This window comes from Sinohyriopsis cumingii, chromosome 1, assembly GCF_028554795.1.
Source record: "Sinohyriopsis cumingii isolate HCF-2022 chromosome 1, ASM2855479v2, whole genome shotgun sequence".
Classification (NCBI taxonomy): Eukaryota; Metazoa; Mollusca; class Bivalvia; order Unionida; family Unionidae; genus Sinohyriopsis; species Sinohyriopsis cumingii.
Genome location: NC_142961.1, coordinates 170,405,570 through 170,427,713, shown reverse-complemented (window position 1 = coordinate 170,427,713; position 22,144 = coordinate 170,405,570). Strand labels below are relative to the sequence as shown.

General features: G+C 34.4%; 1 protein-coding gene across 3 annotated transcripts in view; it reads right to left on the bottom strand.

Moving 5' to 3' along the window:
* Positions 1-22,144, bottom strand: part of LOC149808373 (uncharacterized) — a 59,625-nt gene that overhangs the window by 36,046 nt on the left and 1,435 nt on the right. For 2 of the 3 annotated variants that reach the window (XM_089976321.1, XM_089976329.1), the window contains exons 2-7: positions 16,475-16,652; positions 13,824-13,943; positions 9,771-9,894; positions 6,658-6,795; positions 4,880-5,095; positions 149-433 (exon numbers count right to left, since the gene is read on the bottom strand). In XM_089976321.1, coding sequence (XP_089832447.1) covers positions 149-433; positions 4,880-5,095; positions 6,658-6,795; positions 9,771-9,894; positions 13,824-13,943; positions 16,475-16,635 — 1,044 coding nt within the window. In that variant the 5' untranslated portion in view covers positions 16,636-16,652. Of the gene's footprint in view, positions 1-148; positions 434-4,879; positions 5,096-6,657; positions 6,796-9,770; positions 9,895-13,823; positions 13,944-16,474; positions 16,653-19,856; positions 19,951-22,144 lie in introns of those variants that run through there. The other variant, XM_089976339.1, reaches the window with a different exon arrangement.

The window sequence follows — 22,144 nt, the reverse complement described above, 5'->3', positions numbered from 1 at the left end:
ATATTTGGGGATGGTTGGGAATAATTAAATAAATTTATTTCTCATAATGGAAATAGAATGATTTAAAATTTATTTAAATTGTTCACTGCACTTTAAAGCCAACTTAAGTTTCTGTAAGCATTATGTTGCATTAATTTTTTATATTTACCACAAAAGTTTCTGGGTCAAACTCTGCAAATTTCTGCTGGGTGTATATATTAATATTTCCCAGAGCAATCTGATAAGCCTTCTCTGTTGGCATATAGGACCCAGCATAGCCAAGATCCTTTGGGTCCACATCATCTGTGTAGGGATTGAGAGGGACCAGCTTCCTTTGGAGGGGGTCAAAGCACAGCTGGTACAGGAAAGTGTTGTCAGCCTTTATAAACCCTTCAATATATTCCTGAGTCACAGTCAAGTTCATCTTCAAGTATGTAGGCACCTTCTTCAGCAGCTGAATAAAATAAATCTTGTTGCATTTAACATGTACCCACTCAGGATGGACCTCATTCTCTTAGATGACAAATATGTAGCTAGACTGATTATTTCCAAGGTGGCTACACCAATGTATAAATTGTATCTTCAAGAAACAATAAATTTACTATTTTAACATCCGAGTCTGAATTCAAAATTTGACTTAAACTTGGAAACTGCAAGAATTCATTTCTTATCTGGCACATCTGGAGAGAAAAATGGATTGACAGATTTTAATATTTCCTATAGGTTTAAAAATTTACTACAAATGAAAATGTGTATTCCTCTGACAGGTATAGTTAATGGTATGTAGCTATTAAGTAGATACTTTCATATAATTATGCACTGATTGATACCCTAATGAAACTCTAATCAATACACAGAAAGACCCATGAATGAAAGCATCTCTAGATCCTAGATTTACTTCATGCAATAAAGACTGGGAATGAAAATACACATTCACAGGTAATAAAAAATAGAATTTAATAGTTTACACTACAGATTTCAAAATGAATTATTAGCCAAAAATGTGTAATAATTAAACTGAAAAGTATTCAGTAAGGGGTCTGATGACCACCAATACATACATGTAATTTTAGTTCTGATCTGGCTCAATATACACATTTATTGTATAAATGTAAATTTTCTCTGTGCAGCTAAATATCAGTTTCTCAACCGAGATGCATTCTCCTTTTCAAGGCCTGCATAAATGTGTATACTTTCATGTCTATCTCTTAAAGTTAAAGAGAAGTCTGACAATGCAGTTCCTAGTTACAGCAATGTCACCACTACCTATGTGAAATAGGAGTCAACTTTAAAAAGTCGGAATCTGAACATAAAAATAGGAATACTTCAAATTTTCCCTAACGTTTTTTTAGATATGAAATCTAGTGATTTATAGAGGTTTTTAGTTGAAACATGCTTCCTAAGGTCACCTTTCTCACCATGTCACACAATAAAATCAGTCTAGAAAAACTGCATCGAAGGCATGATATTCATCCAATCTTGCTGCCTTATGTATTCCATTTAAAAGCAGACTAAATATCTTCAAAGTGGTCATTGACTTCTTTGGTACATCATCATTCTTGAACTTTCTCAGGTAAATCAAGGCACTAACCTGATACGATTTCCAATTTGTCAATATTCAACTGCTTTTGTGAACAAGCTTTCAGATACATATTAATGGAAAAATTGGAATTTTTCAGTGCTCAAAGAAATATTTTGGCAGACACAGTCCCAAGACTAGCAACTTTAAGAAGAATCACAACTCAAATTTCTCCTTACTCCAATTCCATGTGCCCATAAGGGCTTATTTCATTTTTAATATTATCTGTCACACAATGCTGAAATTGCTGTACCTTGAATATGAAAAGAAATTAACAAAATCATATTAAATTCACTTGTTTTTAACGTAATCTCCAAGATCTCAAAACATTTCATTGTAACGTAAAGTTTTCCTCTAGGTCCTGATGTCAGCCATTGGCTAATTATTCTTTCAATGTCCTCCTTACTCACTGAGTCAGCAATGTTAATGTTCATTAGCTCTGAAGCATGTCTTGCTTTATTCATATTTCTCTTTGATGTTGTTCATGAGTGCTGCTTAAATCTGTTTAACCAGCATATTACTTACTCAAGTGTTTCTGCCAAATCAGTTTTTGGTCAATCTTTCGGACTTTTCTCACCACAAAGAAAAACCAGTTTTTAATCAAAGACTCAAAGACCACCATGGTCCATGTTTGATCCCTTTATTATGGCACCTAAAAAAAAATTCACATCTGTCCTTAACTCTCCAGATTACAACAATATGGTAATCAATTAACAGCTTTTAGTGTACACATGTCTGCCTTAATCAAATTACTCAACCACATTACTACACCAGTTGCAATGGCTGCTGGAACAGTTCTGGTCCCCTGCAGACTGGTTCTGGCTAGTTTAAGTAATTTATGGATAGAATATGAAAAAAATCCCAAGTTTTTTCTTTCTTTTTTTAAAAATAACAAATAGTAATCAAAAACAGTAGATTTCAGCCAGAAAACAGTATGTGCAGTATACGGCCATAAAAATGGAATTTTTGTCACACTGCTGGTAGAATAATATGCATATTAAAGTCAAGTGAGCACTAATTATAAGTAACTAAAATAATCTGTTCAAAATTAATGGGTCACATACTTCAATTTGTGTACACAGTTAACAACTTTCTGTAGAAGTACATGGACAATCTTCATACATGGGATAAATATTATTAGTTTACTAGTCTTTCAACAACTTGAGGAAAAAAATCCACATTGCATCAATGCAATCCAAGTTTTCTCAGGCAAATTAGATTTTTCTTATTTAAGAAAGCAACATGGGCTGTTGACTTGGAATACTGGAGGGGCCTAATCTGAAATTGAAGGAGCCCTGGAAGTCGGAGCTATCAAATTTTGTGAGCACTGTTTTCATATTAACCAGTTGTGGCAGCCATACTGGATAAAGATCAACATGATTTTCATTAGGAAAAACCTGGTACCATTAGAAGACTTTTGGTGAAAACCCCATGTTGATATGACCATCTATTTATCAGAATTAGAAACAAGTTTCATTATATTCATTCTAGTGGCCATATTTGAGGCACTCTTTTCATCCAGGACCAACTAGATATAATTATTCTGGTAAAAACCCCATGCTGATATGACTATTATTTAGAAGGAGTAGCAATAACAATATCTGAAGATTGCTATAACGTTAGCCATATTGGATGTCAGACTGGCAGCATTTAGTACCATCTAAACACCAGCAGCATTTAGTAAAATCTAAACACCATATGATCTTCTATGCTGATATGACTTTCCACATCAAAGCAATAAGATTTTAAATATGGCTATTTTGGTAGCCATAATGGATATCAGATCTGCACAAATTTTATTCAAGACAATTCAACTGCATAATAAGTCTTTCAATAAAAGTCCCATGCTGATATGACTTCCCATTCAGGAGGTGTAGAAAGAACAAGATTTCCAGAATGGCTGTTGTAGCGGCCATACTGGATGTCAGATAGGCGCTATTTTTATTTATGATCAACTAGACATCATAAGTATCTTAGTGTAAACTCTATGCTGATACGAACTTCCAATCAGGAGGAGTTGAAATAATAAGATATTCAAGATGGCTGGTGTGGCAGCCATGTTGGATTCCAAGCAGGTGGGATAACAATAAAGGTGGTGCTTTACAGTTTCGTAACTTGAATACGGTTAGAATTTTAAAGAAAAATATTTCATCAGTTTTCATCACTGGTTATACTGGCTATTTAAAAATAACCTTGCATATCTTAGATATAATTGAAAGAACCTTTAATTCCCTTTATTTTGGTGTATGATTGATGGGTGTAATATGTGTTATAGAGTATACAGCTTGGCCTTACTCCAGATGTGCACCTTTCAAAAAAGTGCTAGCTCCACTTGGTCATTATCACTTCCTGAGCTTCAGAGGTAAATTGTATAAAAAAGAGCCGATAACTTTTTTTTTATTTTTTTACATTTTTATATATTTGGTAATTCATTCATTGCACTTTCAGAAGCTGGTATTGTCTAGTCTGGCAAAATTAATTTTCCCTATTTTAATAGCTGCTATGGATAGTGTACTTTAGACTAATTCAGGCTGATTTTTTAGCACAAGGGAGCAGTCATTTTAGTTAGCAGTGTGCTTAGATCATGTACAATTTCCAAAAGTACAATATCCATATTACATTAATGTAGCACAGAGGTATGCCAACATTCTCTCCATTGCGCATGTTTTAAATGCAAACAACTTCACCTTACATTCGTCACTCTCTCAAAAGTACATAATAACTGGTGAGCGCCCCCACACAGTTATTTTGCCACTGTCTAAACAAAACACATTGCTATGTGCTGTTGCCTGCGAACAAAGATGCTGCTTTGTAGAGGGCTGATATCTGTACAAACCATTCATTCATGGCTGGTATAATTAATCTTAAGTAAAATGCCTTGCCTTAGGACACACCAAGATACGGCTCTTGCCTTTTATACCACATCTTTTTATTGCACAATTCTATATATTATGCAGTACTAACTCTTGCCCCCGTGACCAAATTCATAGCCAATGAATATCAGGGTTGCATGAAAAGAAGGTGAAACTTGGTCTTAATATCTTCATTACTTTTCAAAACACCGGTTTTCAACAAATTCTGATGATACCCATTATAACATTGTTCTATATATTATACTATTCTCAATATACGCACCCTGACTACCATGTTGCAATGAGGGAGAGCTGTAAACTGGTCAAGACTAACTAGATCGTAAGTATTTAAACTGCAACCTTCCTGGTTTTGTGAATCGCTGCCTAACCACTGAGCCCTTATGGCTCCTAGATCTATAATGGAGCAATTAGTGGACAATATGTGAATTTATTCCACCAGCTAACCAACCTGTTTTAGATCCGACTGTCTTGCTACTTTGAAAACTTTACAAGCTTTAGCAAGACCTATTCCAGGTAGTGAGGGGAGATAATCACAGCCAGATAGGATACACAAGTAGCGAAACTTGTCAAATGTGTAGAAGCCTTCCTGTATCTCGATTACTTCATTAAGCTCACTCCTCTCAATTAGCAGACCATTTCCAAAGTGGTCCATCTTGAAAAGTACCTATAATGATAAAATATCTTACTAAATACAATAAATCAGCTTATGTGGGTGTGTTCAGAAATGGACATGTAGAGGCTATTGGGTTTATATCTACCTGGGGGGGGGGGGGCCACACTTTTTTTCCTGCAAGAGGTGACGGTCTGAAGCAATTTTTAGACATGTGTTAAAACATTTAGGATTATTTGGGATTTAATTCACAATACTATAAGTTCCTCTTAAAGTTTCAATTTGCAATTTAGAGCAATAAATACAGTTCTTGATTCTACTAAAGTCATTGGTTCACTTCTTTCTGTTATATAGCTTAAGACCAGAGTTGTAACTCACATCATACATTAAATAAAAATTATAAGACTCCAAGCACTCATGTTTCCCTTAAACATAAACTTAAAAATGTAGAATACATGGAACAAACTTTAAATACAAACTTTAGCCTTAAACACTTACCCATATATCCTAATAAAGCAAACAATGATGCACAGTTCCTTCTATCATCAAATCGATAATGCAAACTTAAAGAAGCTACCTACATCTACTGATGTTGATGCTAACTACACCTAAATCACTGAGCAAACCCTATTATACTTTGAACATGTAATCTAAAATTAGGAAAATCCCACCATTTGGACATCACAGATAATCATTTGTCACAGGGAATGATTTTTAAAATCTTTGATGACAAACATCCATAAATGAACTTGGAATTATATTTTTGTTATTATTTGCTGCCTTGTAACACTGATGCAGCGAAGGCAACATGTTCAACTAAGAGACCAGTTAAATTTCAGAGAAAGAAGTTCTAAATCAAGCGAAGGTCAATGACTTCCTGATAAATCTCTCAAGCTGACATTAACCTTGTTTTTGTTTTTTTAAGCTTTCATGCAACAGTGGTAATCATCTCTCCTGCGATGAGCAGAACTCAGACTGACCAATGGTGTCCAACATACATATATAAAATAACATCTTCTGCTTTGCTCTAATAATTTTAATGATTCTCTGTAAAGTTCTATGCTTTTTTTTTTTAAAAATTATTTTAAGAGGCTGATTGTTCCTATCACCTTCAATATGTTTTCATTTGTGGGATGTTTCTAGATTATGCTGTTAGCATTTTGCATGAAAACATGGGCAGATTAAAGTGTCTGAGGTACTCTTGTAATGCTGGTCTGGTTCCCTGACCAATTCCACAGAATTGAATATGAAAACCATGCACAGATAAGCCTATATTTTTGTATCTGATGATAATATGTTTTGCTATTATTCTGTGTGCCTTAATTTAAGGTTACTTTTATTTTGACATATGGCCAGATCATAAGGGTTGGCAGGTCTGCTTATAAAGAAAGTACACACTTATGCTATGGATATCAGGGAAAATTAAAGTTGCCCTAAAAGCCTGGTATGTCTCTTTTAATAAATAAACTTCAAAACTCTGGTAGAGATTGCATAACAGCTCAAACACTGCCTGGGATACAATGTAATCTCCCTTAAATTTTCAATATGCAACCACTAGCAGACAGTTGGTGATATATGTAGAACTTTGTCAACTAAGCCCTAGACAAACAACTCACCCTTTCGCAGCCAAACAGAAGTAAATCTGAATCCTCTGTGATGACAATCTGGGCTATCCCACATTTGTTGAGGTAGGCAAGCTGTGCATCTGCCTCATACGGTGCAACAATACAGTCAACACCTATGGCACGAGCTGCCTGCAATACAACATCATCGTTAAAACACAGTTCTGCACATTTAAAACAATTTGCATACAGAAATCTGACTCATCATTTATGCAAATTAATAACCACAAACAGTCGATCTCTCTAACATCAGCTGTTTTTGAAACAGAACAAGGGTTTCCTCATGAATGAACTGATGTTGGCAAATCTGAAATAACTTCTCTGAATACCTGACCCCAGCTGATGCAACCTGAATCAATATCTTTGAAGATCAAAAAATATTTGATAAAATGGTACATACCATTGCAGTTTGTCATTCAGTCTGGGAAGTAACCATTTTGTTATTGGGAGTCATATATCTTTATCAATGAAAAGAAGCTTTAACCTGTAAACTTTGGTCAGAATATTTTGCAAAAATATTATGACTGAACTTTTTGTCTCAGAGTGAAATCACAGCTAATAAGATACATTTTGACATTTAACGTTTTTTATATATTTTTTTTTTTTATTGATAGCCATATTGGATAGGTATCATTCTAAGACTGGACGAGGCATACTTACCCTGGATGCCATAAATGAATTTGAAACAAAGAGACAGAAAAAACCAAGTTGAAAATTTTGCTTAGCGAGTAAAACTTTCTGACACTTGCCTGGATTTTTGTATAAAATATGAAGGGAAAATCCTGATATTTTATATACAAAATCTGATAATTAAATTCTGATCAAGAATATCATTTTATGATTATTCAAGACCCACATACCCTCTTGTAAACAGTCAAACCAGTCTTAAGCAGCCACTATAAATGGGATAATAGCCCAACTGGCCTCTTAATAAGTGACCTTGACATGCAGGTCAAATGTTCAAACTTGGATTACATCATGCACCAATTATTATTATTATTATTGATGTTGCAGTCATTGCAGTTCTTGTTACTATTACTTTATTTAATATTTTATTCTAAAATAAATCTTCAAAAACTATCTATATTCTTAAAATTTTCTAAACTTATTCAAATTCTATTTGAGAGAAATTTGTCAGGCAAGTGATACAATTTACAATTCTGAGAATTTACCATATATCATTAAAAAAAAATACTGGCAAGAAACAATTCATTCATAAATTTTTCAAGTTTTCCCTGTCTCTTTTCATACAGCAGTTTTGCTTATAAAAACAGTAACAGAGGGATCTAGTTAAGATGCTTGCATATTGTTGCAGGAAGCAACAGAACTAAGTCAAAAATAGAAATATCAACCCAATGATTGGTAGGACACCCTTGTTAAAGATGTATGATACGTTGAACAATGATCTCATCATATATTTTACTATAAGTCGTGCATAAATGTTCATTTTTCACTATGTTCTTGTAAAATTTGCATAGCTTTCCAAGAAAATATTCAACAGAAAATCTTAAATGAAACAGTGACTGTAATGATATTTCATTATCCATTCTTGTGTTAAAAAGATTAAACAAATGGTTAAAAGCCATCCAACATTTTCATCTGAAACACGATGGATATTCAATGAAGATTTAGCATGTAAATGCAATGTACCTATCTGATGGAAATGAGCAGTGTCTGAAAGTTGAATTGGATTTTACATATTATAAATAATAGTTAGGAAATGCTTACCAGGATCAAGATTCCCAAACTATAAATACACAGTAAACACTAATAAAACCTTTTGAATAGGTTAAATACTGGCCATCAGCACATACCCCTCAAAAGGTTTGAATTAACGAATTAATAGTTCATTTAGTGAAACGCATGTCTTAAGATTTATATTACAAAATCAATGTATGTAAGTACAATACATATTGGTCTTAAAGCAGATGAAGGCATTTGGCATAAAAAAGCATTTGTGCTGAGACTATATTTATCTTTAACACAACCAATACACCAGACCCAGAAACCTATTTTCCAGGCAATCATCCATGTGATGGTCAAGGTGCAACTGATACTCACTATTGTCTTCATTGTACTCAGACAGTACACTTATCCACTACACTACTTGCACTCATTACTGTCTTCATTATACTCTGACAGTACACTTATCCACTACACTACTTACACTCATTACTGTCTTCATTGTACTCAGACAATAAGTTATCCACTACACTACTTGCACTCATTACTGTCTTCATTATACTCTGACAGTACACTTATCCACTACACTACTTACACTCATTACTGTCTTCATTGTACTCAGACAGTACACTTATCCACTATACTACTTACACTCATTACTGTCTTCATTGTACTCAGACAATAAGTTATCCACTACACTACTTGCACTCATTACTGTCTTCGTTGTACTCAGACAATAAGTTATCCACTACATTACTTGTACTCATTACTGTCTTCGTTGTACTCATACAATAAGTTATCCACTACACTACTTACACTCATTACTGTCTTCACTGTACTCAGACAGTACACTTATCCACAACAATACTTACACTCATACTAAATTCCAAAGGCACCCAAAGCAAGCTTGATACTAAAAATGGGTCCAACATTTGTTCAATTTTCAATAACATTTGTACTAAGTAATCGATTTCAGTGAAAACTCCATTACAAGAGAACTGCTCAAGAGCACTTATCAAAGGGAAGATTCCTGACTGACCAAAAGAACTGAAAGATTATTATGTCATGACCAATTAGCTGTTGTCTCAATATTATATTCTTTATAAACTGAGTACAATGGTATACATTGTTGTAAAGTAGGTGGCATCAGTGGAGATAAAAAAAAAAATCCCACTTCTTTCAAATATGTTAACAACTCTTTGCTCTTGAAAAGTAATTACAATTTGTTTTAAAAAGACATTATCTTAAAATTTAAAACCACTGACTTCATGTCAATGCTGACAATTATGTCCTTGAGGTGGCATGAGAAACATTCATGTACTGTATTTATGTTGTTATGGGTCCAAGTTTTTTCAATCAAAAAATTAATATAAAATAAATGCCTGCATCTCACTGAGTGATCAAGACAAAAAATAAAACTTTACATTCATCAGCTCCAAGGCCATTTCTGGACTGATGTCTATACTTCTCTGCAAGCATTCCCTGGCTTCAGTTCTCTTCCCCTCCCTGAGAAACTGAGCAGCTCTTTTCCTGTTCAAGTCTCTCTTTCTATAATCATACACAAAATGGAATTAAATATTTGTATGAACCTCTAAAATTGATATATCTGCTGAAAAAAGAATTATAATTAGTTAAAACTGCCGTGATTCATAAATATATGTTAATTAAGCTGACTAGTTGAAATTAGGGGACTGGTGAGCAATGCTCATGTGTGAATGTTTTTTATAAATAATTTTTAGTATAGCTTTAACAATTTCAGTCATATTGCTACAATGTCTGCACTGTGACAGTTTATAGTGATGTCTAGCACTGTGGCATCATGCAAAAGACATGTTCCATCATGTCCCACACAGTCCCATTATCCTGAAACCAGGGTGGCCAGTGCTAACACTAACCTCTTAATGCTGAGTGCCAAGCAAGACAACTGCTAGTATCATTTTTGGAAGTTTTTGGTATGACTTAGCCTGGGTTTGAACCTGTGACCTCCCACATGTGAGACAGATGCTCTTACCATTTAGGCCACAGAGCAATACTAGTTGATGGAAATATACCCATGCCCCTACTGAAAAAGTATCATGATTTGTCAACATGTATATGATGATCATAAGGTGTACAAAGTAGGAGGATTCACAAAATTACATCATATATTGCATCAAGCTGCAAGACAACATCAAACTATAAGAAACAAAACTGCAAGACAAGCACAAATTCACAAGACTCTGTCATACATTACATTCATCTGCAGGACAAAAAGGGCAGTTACTTTTTAAAAAAAGCTTACAATTATCAGTTATACTCCATATCCAGTGTCCAAAATAGCGATAACACTAAGGAGAACTGCAGAAGCACTGTGTTTGTCAACATGCACATCTCCAGATGATGACCACATTTACCAAATTTCAAAGCAATACATCAAACAGTGCAGGATTAATTGTATTTACAAGGTTTGTCATGCAATGCATTCAGCTGCAATCCAAAAAGGGAAATAACTCTGATAAAAAAAACATTGAAAGACAGCAATTTGTTTAAATTTGCACCTTGAAATAACTACTATTACGTGTACAAAGTTTCATGGCAGTATGCTGCAAATTGAGACATGCTGCATTCACAAGGTTGTCATTCACTACATTTAGCTCTAAATAAAAGGGCAATAACTAAGAAAACTTGTAGAAGCGCAATGATTTGTTGTAATGTACATATTTAGATGATGATCATAGTACAGTAGTCCCCCTCTTATAAGGCCACCCCTAATGCAGCAGGAAAGTGGCCTTATAATGCGGGTGGCCTTTCTAGAGGGGGATGACAAATGCGAATAGTAAATACATATGAAAAAAGTCACAAGTACATTTAATTTTAAATATTTAATATTTTAATTAAAAAATCACATGCATGATGTGAAATAAATGTAAAACAAACTTTGTCATCATTTGCAAAAGAATGCTATGAATAACCATTGATACAGTTATAAAACTGTCTTTATAATTATGTTACAGTTCACATCACGTCACTTTGTTGGTAACAGTCTAAAAAAACAAACCAGTCTCATCACATTAAAAATATCCTTGCTGTCATATCCCCTGCATATATCGTTTAGTCTTTTGTTCCAATCTTCGACAACTTCATTATTAACATCAGCTGATTCGCCGCTAATGACAGAATACTTGATATTGTGTCGCACTTGAAATCTGTGCAACCATCCGTTACTTGCGGTAAAGTCGTCATATCCCAGTTCAACTGACAAAATTTTTGCTTTTTCTTGTGTTTCAAATCAGGATACAAACGTCTCCTGGCTCAAACAATCTTCCTTTCTCCGTCCATTTCACCTTTCCACTTCTGCAGAATTGTTTCATTATCTTTCACGATATTGTTTATCTGAGTCTTCCCGACGTTAGTTTTCTGCAAGGATCCTCGACGATCACCCCCCCCCGGTCAGTTGAATTACTTTCACGTTCTCCTCTAAACTGAGAATTTTTATTTTCCTCGATGACATGTTGATCTTTTTGCAGTAAGTTATTCATGTTGCCAACTACAATACTAATAAAACAATTTTGTATGCATCTGAACAAATTGCCGTGTTTTCAAAGGAAGTGATCTTGTCACGTGATTCGTTAGTCGCAGTCTGGTACCCTAATGTTTTTATATATTTCTTGAACTAAGTGAGAGAAGCCAAAACGGCTTCGATATGTACCATTAACATCACGCAGATTTGACCTCGCGGCCGCTAGGATTCGTAATTTTGACAATTATTGTCAGGGGTAATAGCCACTGATTACCAAAGTGAACAAGCTCAACATCTTACTAAGGGAAGCCATAAAGGCCATTAAACCATTTTCCTGCTGACTTGGGTATTGCACATCGATACTGCCACTTCTCAGCTGTTTCTACTGTTCGATAATTGTTTTCTTAACAATTATCAGAGTGACTAAACCGGACATCTTATGATAACACAGTAGTAAGGCTAATTGGATTACATGTACGTACCCTTTTGTATGGATTAAAATTTGAGTCTTTCTCGGTTTTTATGGAATAAATTTGGCTTCTCGTGAGGCGTAAATGATATAATATTAACCTTAGTGATAAATGTACTTTACTCAACACTTCTTTCAGTAACGAAAACCTGACATCGGGAAACAGAAATCGGATTACTTAACACACGTTATGAATACAATACTGGTTCTGGATACATATTCAAATAAAATGCGGCCGCTTGTGATGGGTAAATTTTATGATTTTGCACTAATAAGCTGGCCGCTGGACGCGTTAGCCGGGTGGCCTTTCGCGAGGGGTACTTTTGAACACAAACTCGTCGGTGCCAACGGATTCTGGCCGTAAGGAGCGGGTGGCCGCTGGTCAGGGGGGCCGTTCAAGAGGGGGACTACTGTATGTATCAAGTTTCAGTGATCCATCTAAAACCTTGATAGTAGTTGCCTTCACAAGATTTTGTCATATAGCAGTGATGCTGCCAGGAATTGGCAGGAAACAAGGAAAACCTTCATTGACTTCTGAATATATGAACAGTCTGAAAAACTGCATAGTAGTATAAAACTTACCTTAACACCTGAAGACATCTTTTACTGTTGAAATGGAAATATCACACCTGCCAAAACATGACACATCACAAAACATGATTCTGACTCCCAAAACCTGACATAGTTTTAGTAATCTTAGCCAAAAAATTTAGTGAGATAGAGACCTTTGTTTACCACTATGACACATCTGTAACCTGAAGCCTGAATAGACAGTAAACAGTCCTGCTTAATGCTCCTGTACAGATATCCAAGAGGCAGTTCATACAATTGATTGTAAATGAGGCAATTAAACTGCAAGGCAGTCAAAAACAACCACCATTCACAGATTATTTGTATGGCTGACAATAGCAAAGTGTTATATCTCTTGAATAATGGTGTGGGAGAGTCTTTTAGCCTATTCTGCATAGGTAATATACCCTAGTATAACAACCCAATTTATTTAAAGTCAGGTCAATCAAATGGATGCATGTTGAAGAAAAAGTAATCGTACATTATTGTTTTGAATGAGAATGTTTAAGCCATCATTATTAAAGACTGTTTGCAAGTTGTGATTAGTTCAATAGTTCTTTGAAGTTAGATTTAAAAATGCAACAACTCTTTTAAATAATTCAGAACCAAAGTGCTTTTCTTAGTTGTACATTTTAAAGTAGATGACCATAATAAATACATGTACTAAGTTTCAGGGCAATCTATCACAAAGTCAAATACTAGATGTGTTCTCATGGATCGACAGACATGAGGACTTCGATAAACGAAGATAAAGGAATAAAACTAAGTAGAAGTGAATGCTTTCTAGAGGAAAAAATACAATTGAGCAATGCAAATGGCTTAAAATGTTTACAAAGATACATTTCTCCAGTTTTTTTAATAGATAATTTTGATATTTTTGAAAGTTCATGTGACATAAAATGTCAACATATATACACTCAACTGGCAATAAGAACTTACTCTCTTCTGGTCTTTTCTACATGCTTCTTGGAAGGCAAATGGCAGCCATCAAAGACTAAAATGGGTTTTAAGTTTTTGTGGATGAGGTAATTCACAAACTTTAGGCAATACTTGACATATCTGAAACAAAAAAGAATCATTGGGTAAAATCACTGTCCATCAAAATAAATTCCTTCTTTAATTTTTTTGTGTGTGAAAAGAATAAATATCAATGCATAAGATCAATTCTTAAAAGTCAAGTTCAAAAGTAAACTACACAGACCAAAATCTGCATAGTGCACCAGAGGAATTTGGCCATGTTCTAGTGAATATTCCTAACAAACTGAGAGCTGATGCAGTTTGTTAGGAGTATTCACTAGAACATGGCCACGATCCTCTGGTGCACTATGCATAATCTGAGCAAGATTCAAGTGACAATTTCCCAAACTAGAAATTTTTACACACCTCTCCTTTGATAATCTGCATGTCATTAGTGAGGGTGTGAGATATGAACACAGATCATGTCATATTTGAGGTTGTAAGACAGCAGACCATAGATCAGTGCTGTCCAACCTTTTTGACACCATGGGTAACTCATAAATGTTTTTCTTGAAGCCGAGGACCACAGCAGAAAACTGAAAAGCAACGACTATATAGCTGCTCGAGCTCTGGCGGGCCCTTTAAAATCAGCCCATGGACCCTGGGTTGGAAGCACTGCCATAGATGATGTCAAAGGGGAGTGAGTGAGATAGCATTAACAGATCATGTCACAGGTGAGGGTGTGAGACAGCATAAACACATCTTATCATAGGTAGAGTGTGAGATAGCATGAATATAGATGTCATAGAGGAGGGTGTGAGATAACAAAGGAGATTTAAATACTGGCTAACAGTTGAGGGGAAATATGGTGGGATGCTAGCAACTTTCATTCATACATGAAAATTATAATCTCCATTGTCAAAAACAAATATCCACTGGATTGTAATATTTATGAATAGCAGATCATTTCATATCAATATACTGATGACAAATTTTTAATATAAACTCAAGCTCACCTGCAATACCAACGAATTCATATATAAGCAAACTGCTTACCACTGAAGGTCATAATATGTATGTGCATCATAAGCAAACACAAACGAACTAAAGCATTTTAACTAGAAATATACTTATAAACTAGTTAAGCCCAATCCATAAATTTGCATTGGTTATTATTCATGATGGCAATTTTATATATCAACATCTCCTGTAGTTATGTCTCTGCTTCTTATTCTTCAAAATTTGCTGACATATTTGGAAAAAAATCTTTCAAGTTCTAACAAAACACACATTTTTGTCTTTTATTTTTTTAAGTTTTCCCCTTATCCAGTATTCTGGGAAAGTGCAACTGCCATGGGACCCCTGTGTTTATTAGTGCATATATCATGGAACTGTACTCTGTCATTGCTATATGCTATTAATTAAGATGTGTATGTCTATGTTGTATGATTTTCACAAGAAATCAGACTGATCCTAAAACAGAATGTTACTCTGATCCAGTACCTTTCATCTGTTGTAATTTGCTGAAGCAATCTTTTAGCATATTGTCAAAGGACTTTTCAGTCTCAAATACTTGGTTGGCTGCTGAGAAAGAGTTATCACTGATTTTTATCCTTAAATAATTCAGTTATGATTCAAACATTGAGTCTAAAGCTACCAATCTTCCAAATCCTCGATTCCTCATATGACAGAAAGTAATTCAAGAAATTGTGTTGATGTATATATCACCTCCCATTCACTTTATAGTTTCCATTCAGTACATTCAGATTGTTTCATCATTACAGAAAGTGTCATAATATAAATACCAACTTCTTAACTATGTTAATAATTTGCTTAAAAGCCACCTAGACAACTGACATATCCAGATACAGGCAAACCTCTGAATGCTATCTCTGTCAAACACATTTACCATATAAAATTATCTTGCAACTATTTTCAAAACAAAAGATTGGAGTTACATTATTACAAAATTGCTTTAGCCATATCTAATATTCAGTAAGATATACACAATCATGAGCATCTTAAAAGATTGCTTACCATTTATTCTTCATAATGAAATGTTTGTTTCATCCCGTTCTTTTCATGTTTCAATTTGTCACTACTTTCTGGTTTGGGTACAAATGATGGAAGGATGAAGCAGCATGATGGCATAGTTTGTTGTTAACTCAATTATTTCTAAATATCAATAAATTCACTGTCTGTGACAAATGTATGTGACTGAAACTGTACCACTATTCTGGGCATGCTTTAATTAACTGATAATTGCCTATGTTAGAGAAAATAAGTAGGGGTGTTTTGTGCACTTTTTAAAACCCATTATGGTGTAGTTTAGGCAAGCACCTGAAGAGCATTAGCAGTCATGCGTCTTGGAAAACATGTATATGCCCAATAATATATAAAGATAATTGGGTATTTTAACCTTTAAATTGTTTGACTATTCAATTTTCAGTATGATTGGCTTTTTGTAAAAAAGAGTAAATTTGTCATCATCCACTTCTTCATTTATGTTACTAACTTTTAAAAACTGAGATCCATAGTTCCTATTTGGTCATAAGTGAGTTTCCACTTAGGACATGGATTATTGAAGGGTGTGTGGGCGTCTATATGCAAAGTCACCAAGGCAATATCCTTACAGATCAGTCTTTTCTCCAAGAGCAAGTTTATCAGCACAGGAGAATGCACCCTTGTGAAGCCAGCAGTATGCATCTATTGCCACTGTGCAGCCTTCAAACTGGGCAATGTTCACAGGACGGTGGATCTTCTTCAAGAAGGGCAGCAAGCCTTGTATCCCCATTGTGGTACAGCTTTAAGCTAAAAAAGAACATCAATATATAGGATCGAAAGGGTCAGTAAGAAAACATGCAATACTCATTTAAAGTGATTTTTCAAGGGTTTTCACCCAGTGGGGAAATTCCCTCATGGCATTTTGTAATGGAGGAATTTTATTTTGGAAAGGGGTGAGGAGGGTGTGGGGCACTTTGTTTATATGAGACCTGTGTGTCTGTAGAGACCTACTAAAGGATGGTTCAACAAAATAATTTTTAATGAATAATGATAAAACTGATGGCTATTTATCCTCATTACCAACACAGTGGTACTGATCATGTGTTATGATGATCTACTACTTTACTGCATGCATGCATTATATCTGCAAGTAACAGCTGAGACCACCAGACACCAAAAACTGCAGTTCTGCCATTGTGCAACTTTAACAAGTGTGGTTACTTTTAATATCTAGATAATAAATCTGACTGCTCAGTTGCAAAAAGTCACTTAGTAAGTGCCAGATCAAGAAGTCAAGTGCTTATATGATCAGATAAATTAATATTAATCAAACTTACAGGTTACACTACGCTCATGGTAAACTAAATATTTTACACACTCACTCAATTTTAAAGTGGGGGGGGGGGAATTCATAAAATGAAAAGGGATTTACAATCACTTGTTATGGAGAAAATGCTGCATATATTATCTACTTTAGGAATGTGCACAATGTGTATCATGTGACAGCTAAAATATTGTAGTTTTGCTACCTCATTTTTTAATTGTTTAAGTGATTTAGCAGTTTATCAGCTAATAGTGCAGACCTCAGTTTTTCCTCTCTTTTTTAAAAACAAAGATCATGGAGACATGGATTGAAAAATAAAGATTATCTGCAATGCAGAATAAGTTTACAGTTTTACTTAGGAAGATATATTCATCATTGCTTGAAAAGAACTTGATAATAAATATCAAGGAAAAATCTAAATCTTGGTTCATTATCAATAAAATCTTATTCTGGTTAAGAAAGCTATTTTAGTACTTTTCCAAGATGAATTACAGTACATATTTGCATATAAGCCTGTGCGCATATAAGCCAACCCCCAAACTGAACAGGTATAAACACTAAAAGGTGCATGACCTGCATATAAGCCAACCCACAACTCCAAGACATCTCAAGATACACGAGGTAAGTTCTAAATGTATTTATTTAGGTAAACTAATACATTTTTTTAAAAATATTCTTCGTGAACATGTAAATTATGCTGGTTATGTGCCTTGTACAATTAAATGTATGTACCTTTTTACAAATATTACCTGAATTTGCAGGATTGCTTATATCATTGAAAATGAGTAACTCATGAGCATGTTATTCAGCATAAATGAAACAGCTATTAAGAACTAGCTGAAATGTCTGGAAGAATGCAATTTGGTCGAAACGATGAAATAACCCAAATCTGCACCTGCATCTATGTTTGGGAATAAGTAAGGATTTAAGTGACGCTATGCATGCTTTGCACTGTGTAAGTATTGTACATTATAATTCTCATACAGATCAACTAAGATCAAGATCAGTCAATTTTAGTTTTGTGTTTTAGCTGAACAAACAACTTTCCACACAATGGAAAGCTTGATGTTTCAGTGTCTCCTATGTTGATAGTTGGCAAATTTGTCTTTTCATTTTGCGACAGCAGTACAGGCCAGTTAATCATTAAACCCTGAAACTGGCTTGTGATAAGAGGGAATTTTGACCAGTAACTATACCAGTTTAACATTGGTATATATGGTATAAAAATGCCAGGTTTCACTCGTGTTAGTTTCTTTTGTGGAAACGTAGCTATAGCATATGGAGTTACAGCATTTGTAGTCATCATTGAAATTAAATGTGGACGATTTTATTGTTGTAGTTTGTTTTTGTGTTCTGGTTTGTTAATTTTTTTTATTATTATTGTAGTGGTAAAAAAATCATTAATTTACGTGAATAATGTTTAAACTTAACATTCATTTCGTGAAGAAGCAAATTCTTTATAGTAAAGTAATTATTTCATCACAACAATAATTAACAGGTGATACAACAGAACATGTAGAACTTTTCTTATTAAAGAAATGAAAATCGAAGACACAATGTAATAATCAGGAGTTCTCTGCAAAAATCGGAAGATATTATAAAATAGGGAGGTAGGCATGGAGCGACCCCAAAAATTGGGAGTTTTTTCCCTCCTGGCATGAAAGTAGACAGGTATGGTGTAAGGTCGCTTACATCAAAGCAAACTACAACCCATCTTTTACGGAATTAGCATAATTTTTGAAGCATTATTTTCTGAAACTTTATAAGAAAACAGAAAATAAAATAAATTACTTTTCAAACAAGCTTATACCATTTCTTTTTAATAATCATGCACACCAACCAAAAGTATGCATGTAATTTTTTAAATACAAGTTTGCCTAAATAAATGCAGTTAGAACTTACCTCGTGCATCTTGAGATGTCTCGTAGTTGTAAGTCGGCTTATACGTGGGTCATGCACTTTTTAGTGTTTATACCTGTTCAGTTTGGGGTTCAGCTTATACGGGAGCAAATACGGTAATAAAAAAAAAACAGCTTTAGTTTTTATTATTGTGTTCATTTCCAAGTGTAGCAGGATAAGCAGTGCATGTGACCTTAGAATCAATACATGTTGAAACTTTGACAAAATGCAATTTGAAAATTTGGATATGTATTTTGGGGTTAAATGGCAAACTGACAAAGACTGTAATGAGATTCAGAAGCGTGCTCAAGTTGCTAGAACTGATAGTTAAGATGGGACAGTAGCCAAGTGTAAGAAAGTGTGTGATGCCTAGTTTGGTGGTTGGAATAAGACCTTCCTTGGATTGACAAAATTCAGTCTCACTCTGATGGACAAACAAGAGCTATGTCAGTGTAATAAAGAATGTTGAAATTAAACTCAGTGGCAATCAATAGTTCTTCTAATCTGCATAGTTTTCTATGTAGGGACTGCAACTTTTGCTATTGGGACTCCAAGTTTTAAAATCCCAGCAAGATCCCTCTGGTGCAAAAACAGTTTAGTCAATTGTTTAACACTATTACACAAGTCTGATAAAATGTTATTGTTGTTGTAGGGACATGATAGGATATCATTTCAGCACATGATAGGCTATACATGGCGGCCAGTATTAATGGTGGAGGAAGATCCCGGGAAAACCCCGGAAAGAACCACCAACCCACAAAAAGCTACTGGCAAGCTTTCGCACATACCCACATTAGCTGAATCCAAGACTCGAACCCACGCAGACAGAGGTGAGATGGTAGTGATCCGTAATGGAGAGCGCTTTAGACCACTCAAGGCCTCAGTCTAATAAAATGAATGTGTTATAAATGTATCACATATAAAAAATGGTAAAGGGTTTACAAAAAATAATAGCATTAATGAAGAATAAATTTCGTAAAATGTTTAAATTCAATTTTCACATATAAGTTTCAAAACATACTGCTCAAAAGATAGCTTCAAGAACACATGCATTCCTGTATCTACTGCACACAAAATATTGTTGGTATCTTCTCCGTCAATGATAAATGTTATCCTGTAGTGTTTTATTTGTACAGCCTGAGTTCATGTGAAAACCTGACCATGTAAAAAAACTTGCATGTCACTATTTTAAATACCTCATTACCTATTAGATTTGCACACCCTCTGGTTTGTTTGTATCCCCCATACCAAATTTAAAAACAAAGGACAACAAGGATATATATATGTATGTATATATATAAATATATATAAATATAAATATATATAAACCACAAAGTCATTTCATTCATCAATTTATAATATCAAACCTGATTGTCACTGGGAGGGGGGGTTCCAAATCAATGTCAACTTGCTAGCATATCAAATCAAACTGGAGCTTCTTTAGTAAAGCAGTCACTATACTTGCAAGGATGAGTTTTCAAACAAATGATGTGATGTAGTTAACATTTCTTTGATAATTTCAATCATTCTATAAATTCTGCACCTCTTTGAACACGTGTGTATATATATATATATATATATATATATATATATATATATATATATATATATATATATATATGTATGTATGTTAATTCTTTTCATTTCTTCAGTTTTTACTGAAAAAGACTATTCCAGAATTTAACCATAAAAAGACAGTGAGCAGTCAGTCTGCTAGTTTACATCAAGAGCTGATTGGTTTGAAGCTCCAATAAGTTTATAGTGTTAATGGACCCCTAGTGACAACCAGGTTAGAAAGTATAAAGACCACTCTGGTGGCCTAAGTGGTTAGAGTATCTGCCATGAATGTGAGGGGTCACAAGTTCGAACCCTGGCCGAGTCATATCAAAGACTTATAAAAATGATGCTAGCAGCTGCCTAACTTCAGGGTTCTCAATAGATTTCCAAACTGAAGAGTCAGTTGACCATTGACCCCAAAATCTCAGGAGTCTAAACGAAAATCTCAAGAGTCAAAACTAAATTCTTGAGAGGCAATTCTTTTGGACAGTCATGAGCCCATAGCTGTGATTTCTCATTATTGGTGGAAGCAAACAATGTATAAGATGTAATGTCTCATGCTGAATGATGAGAAATACCTGTTCAGTATTTTGTAAGAAATATATAATCTCATTTTTGCAAAAATGTTTCTCTTTCTATGTTACTGCATATATATTTTGTATATGAAGCAGATTATTTTATAGGCTTCATCATCATCAATCCCTTAACCCAGGAGGTCACTGTGGCACCATAGTTGACTTTACAACCAATTCTCTCCATCTTTCTCTGTTCTCTACTGCCCTTTGGGAATCTCTAAATCCCATGCTAATGATGTCCTACTTTATAGGCTGATATTATTATATTTTCAACTTTACAACATATTCTATTATCAACTGCTCAAATTATTTTATATGCAGAAATATAACCATACAACTATGAAGGTTATATATTATTATAATACCAATGATCTACATCACAACTGTCAGTTCACTTTGCCACTCTTCTTTAAATTCTCTAACAAATTTTTGAGACTGACTCTTCTTCTCCTCAGAACAAATTTAAGAGAAATTCTGGTAGCAGTAAATCATCAGCAGATTCAATAATCTGAAATTTTTTATTCTTATCACAAGCTATACTCCTTTGTATATCGGAATACTGCAATTGTGGTTTTTATGTTAATATAGGGATACAAACTGTTTGGAGTCTTAGGGTCAGAAAATTCATCACTGCCAGGTCGTTTCCTAGACAGAAACAGAAAAGAAATACTTCTTTGCACCATTGTAATTTTAAAGATCAGATGTATGCACTGAGTGTTATGTCCATATAATTTTATTCTGAATTATCCAATAATTAAAATGTTCGAGGTTTTAAATGTTTTGTCCATTTAAGCAAATTAATCGCCAATAAAACACAATCTCACGCCAAAGTCTTGATCGACATTAAGACTCTAAGAGTTAGTGTTAGGACTGTTCAGCCTATCAGGATAAAGGGAGATAATGCTACATATCTGCAGCATGATGCCCCAGTGCTAGACATACTA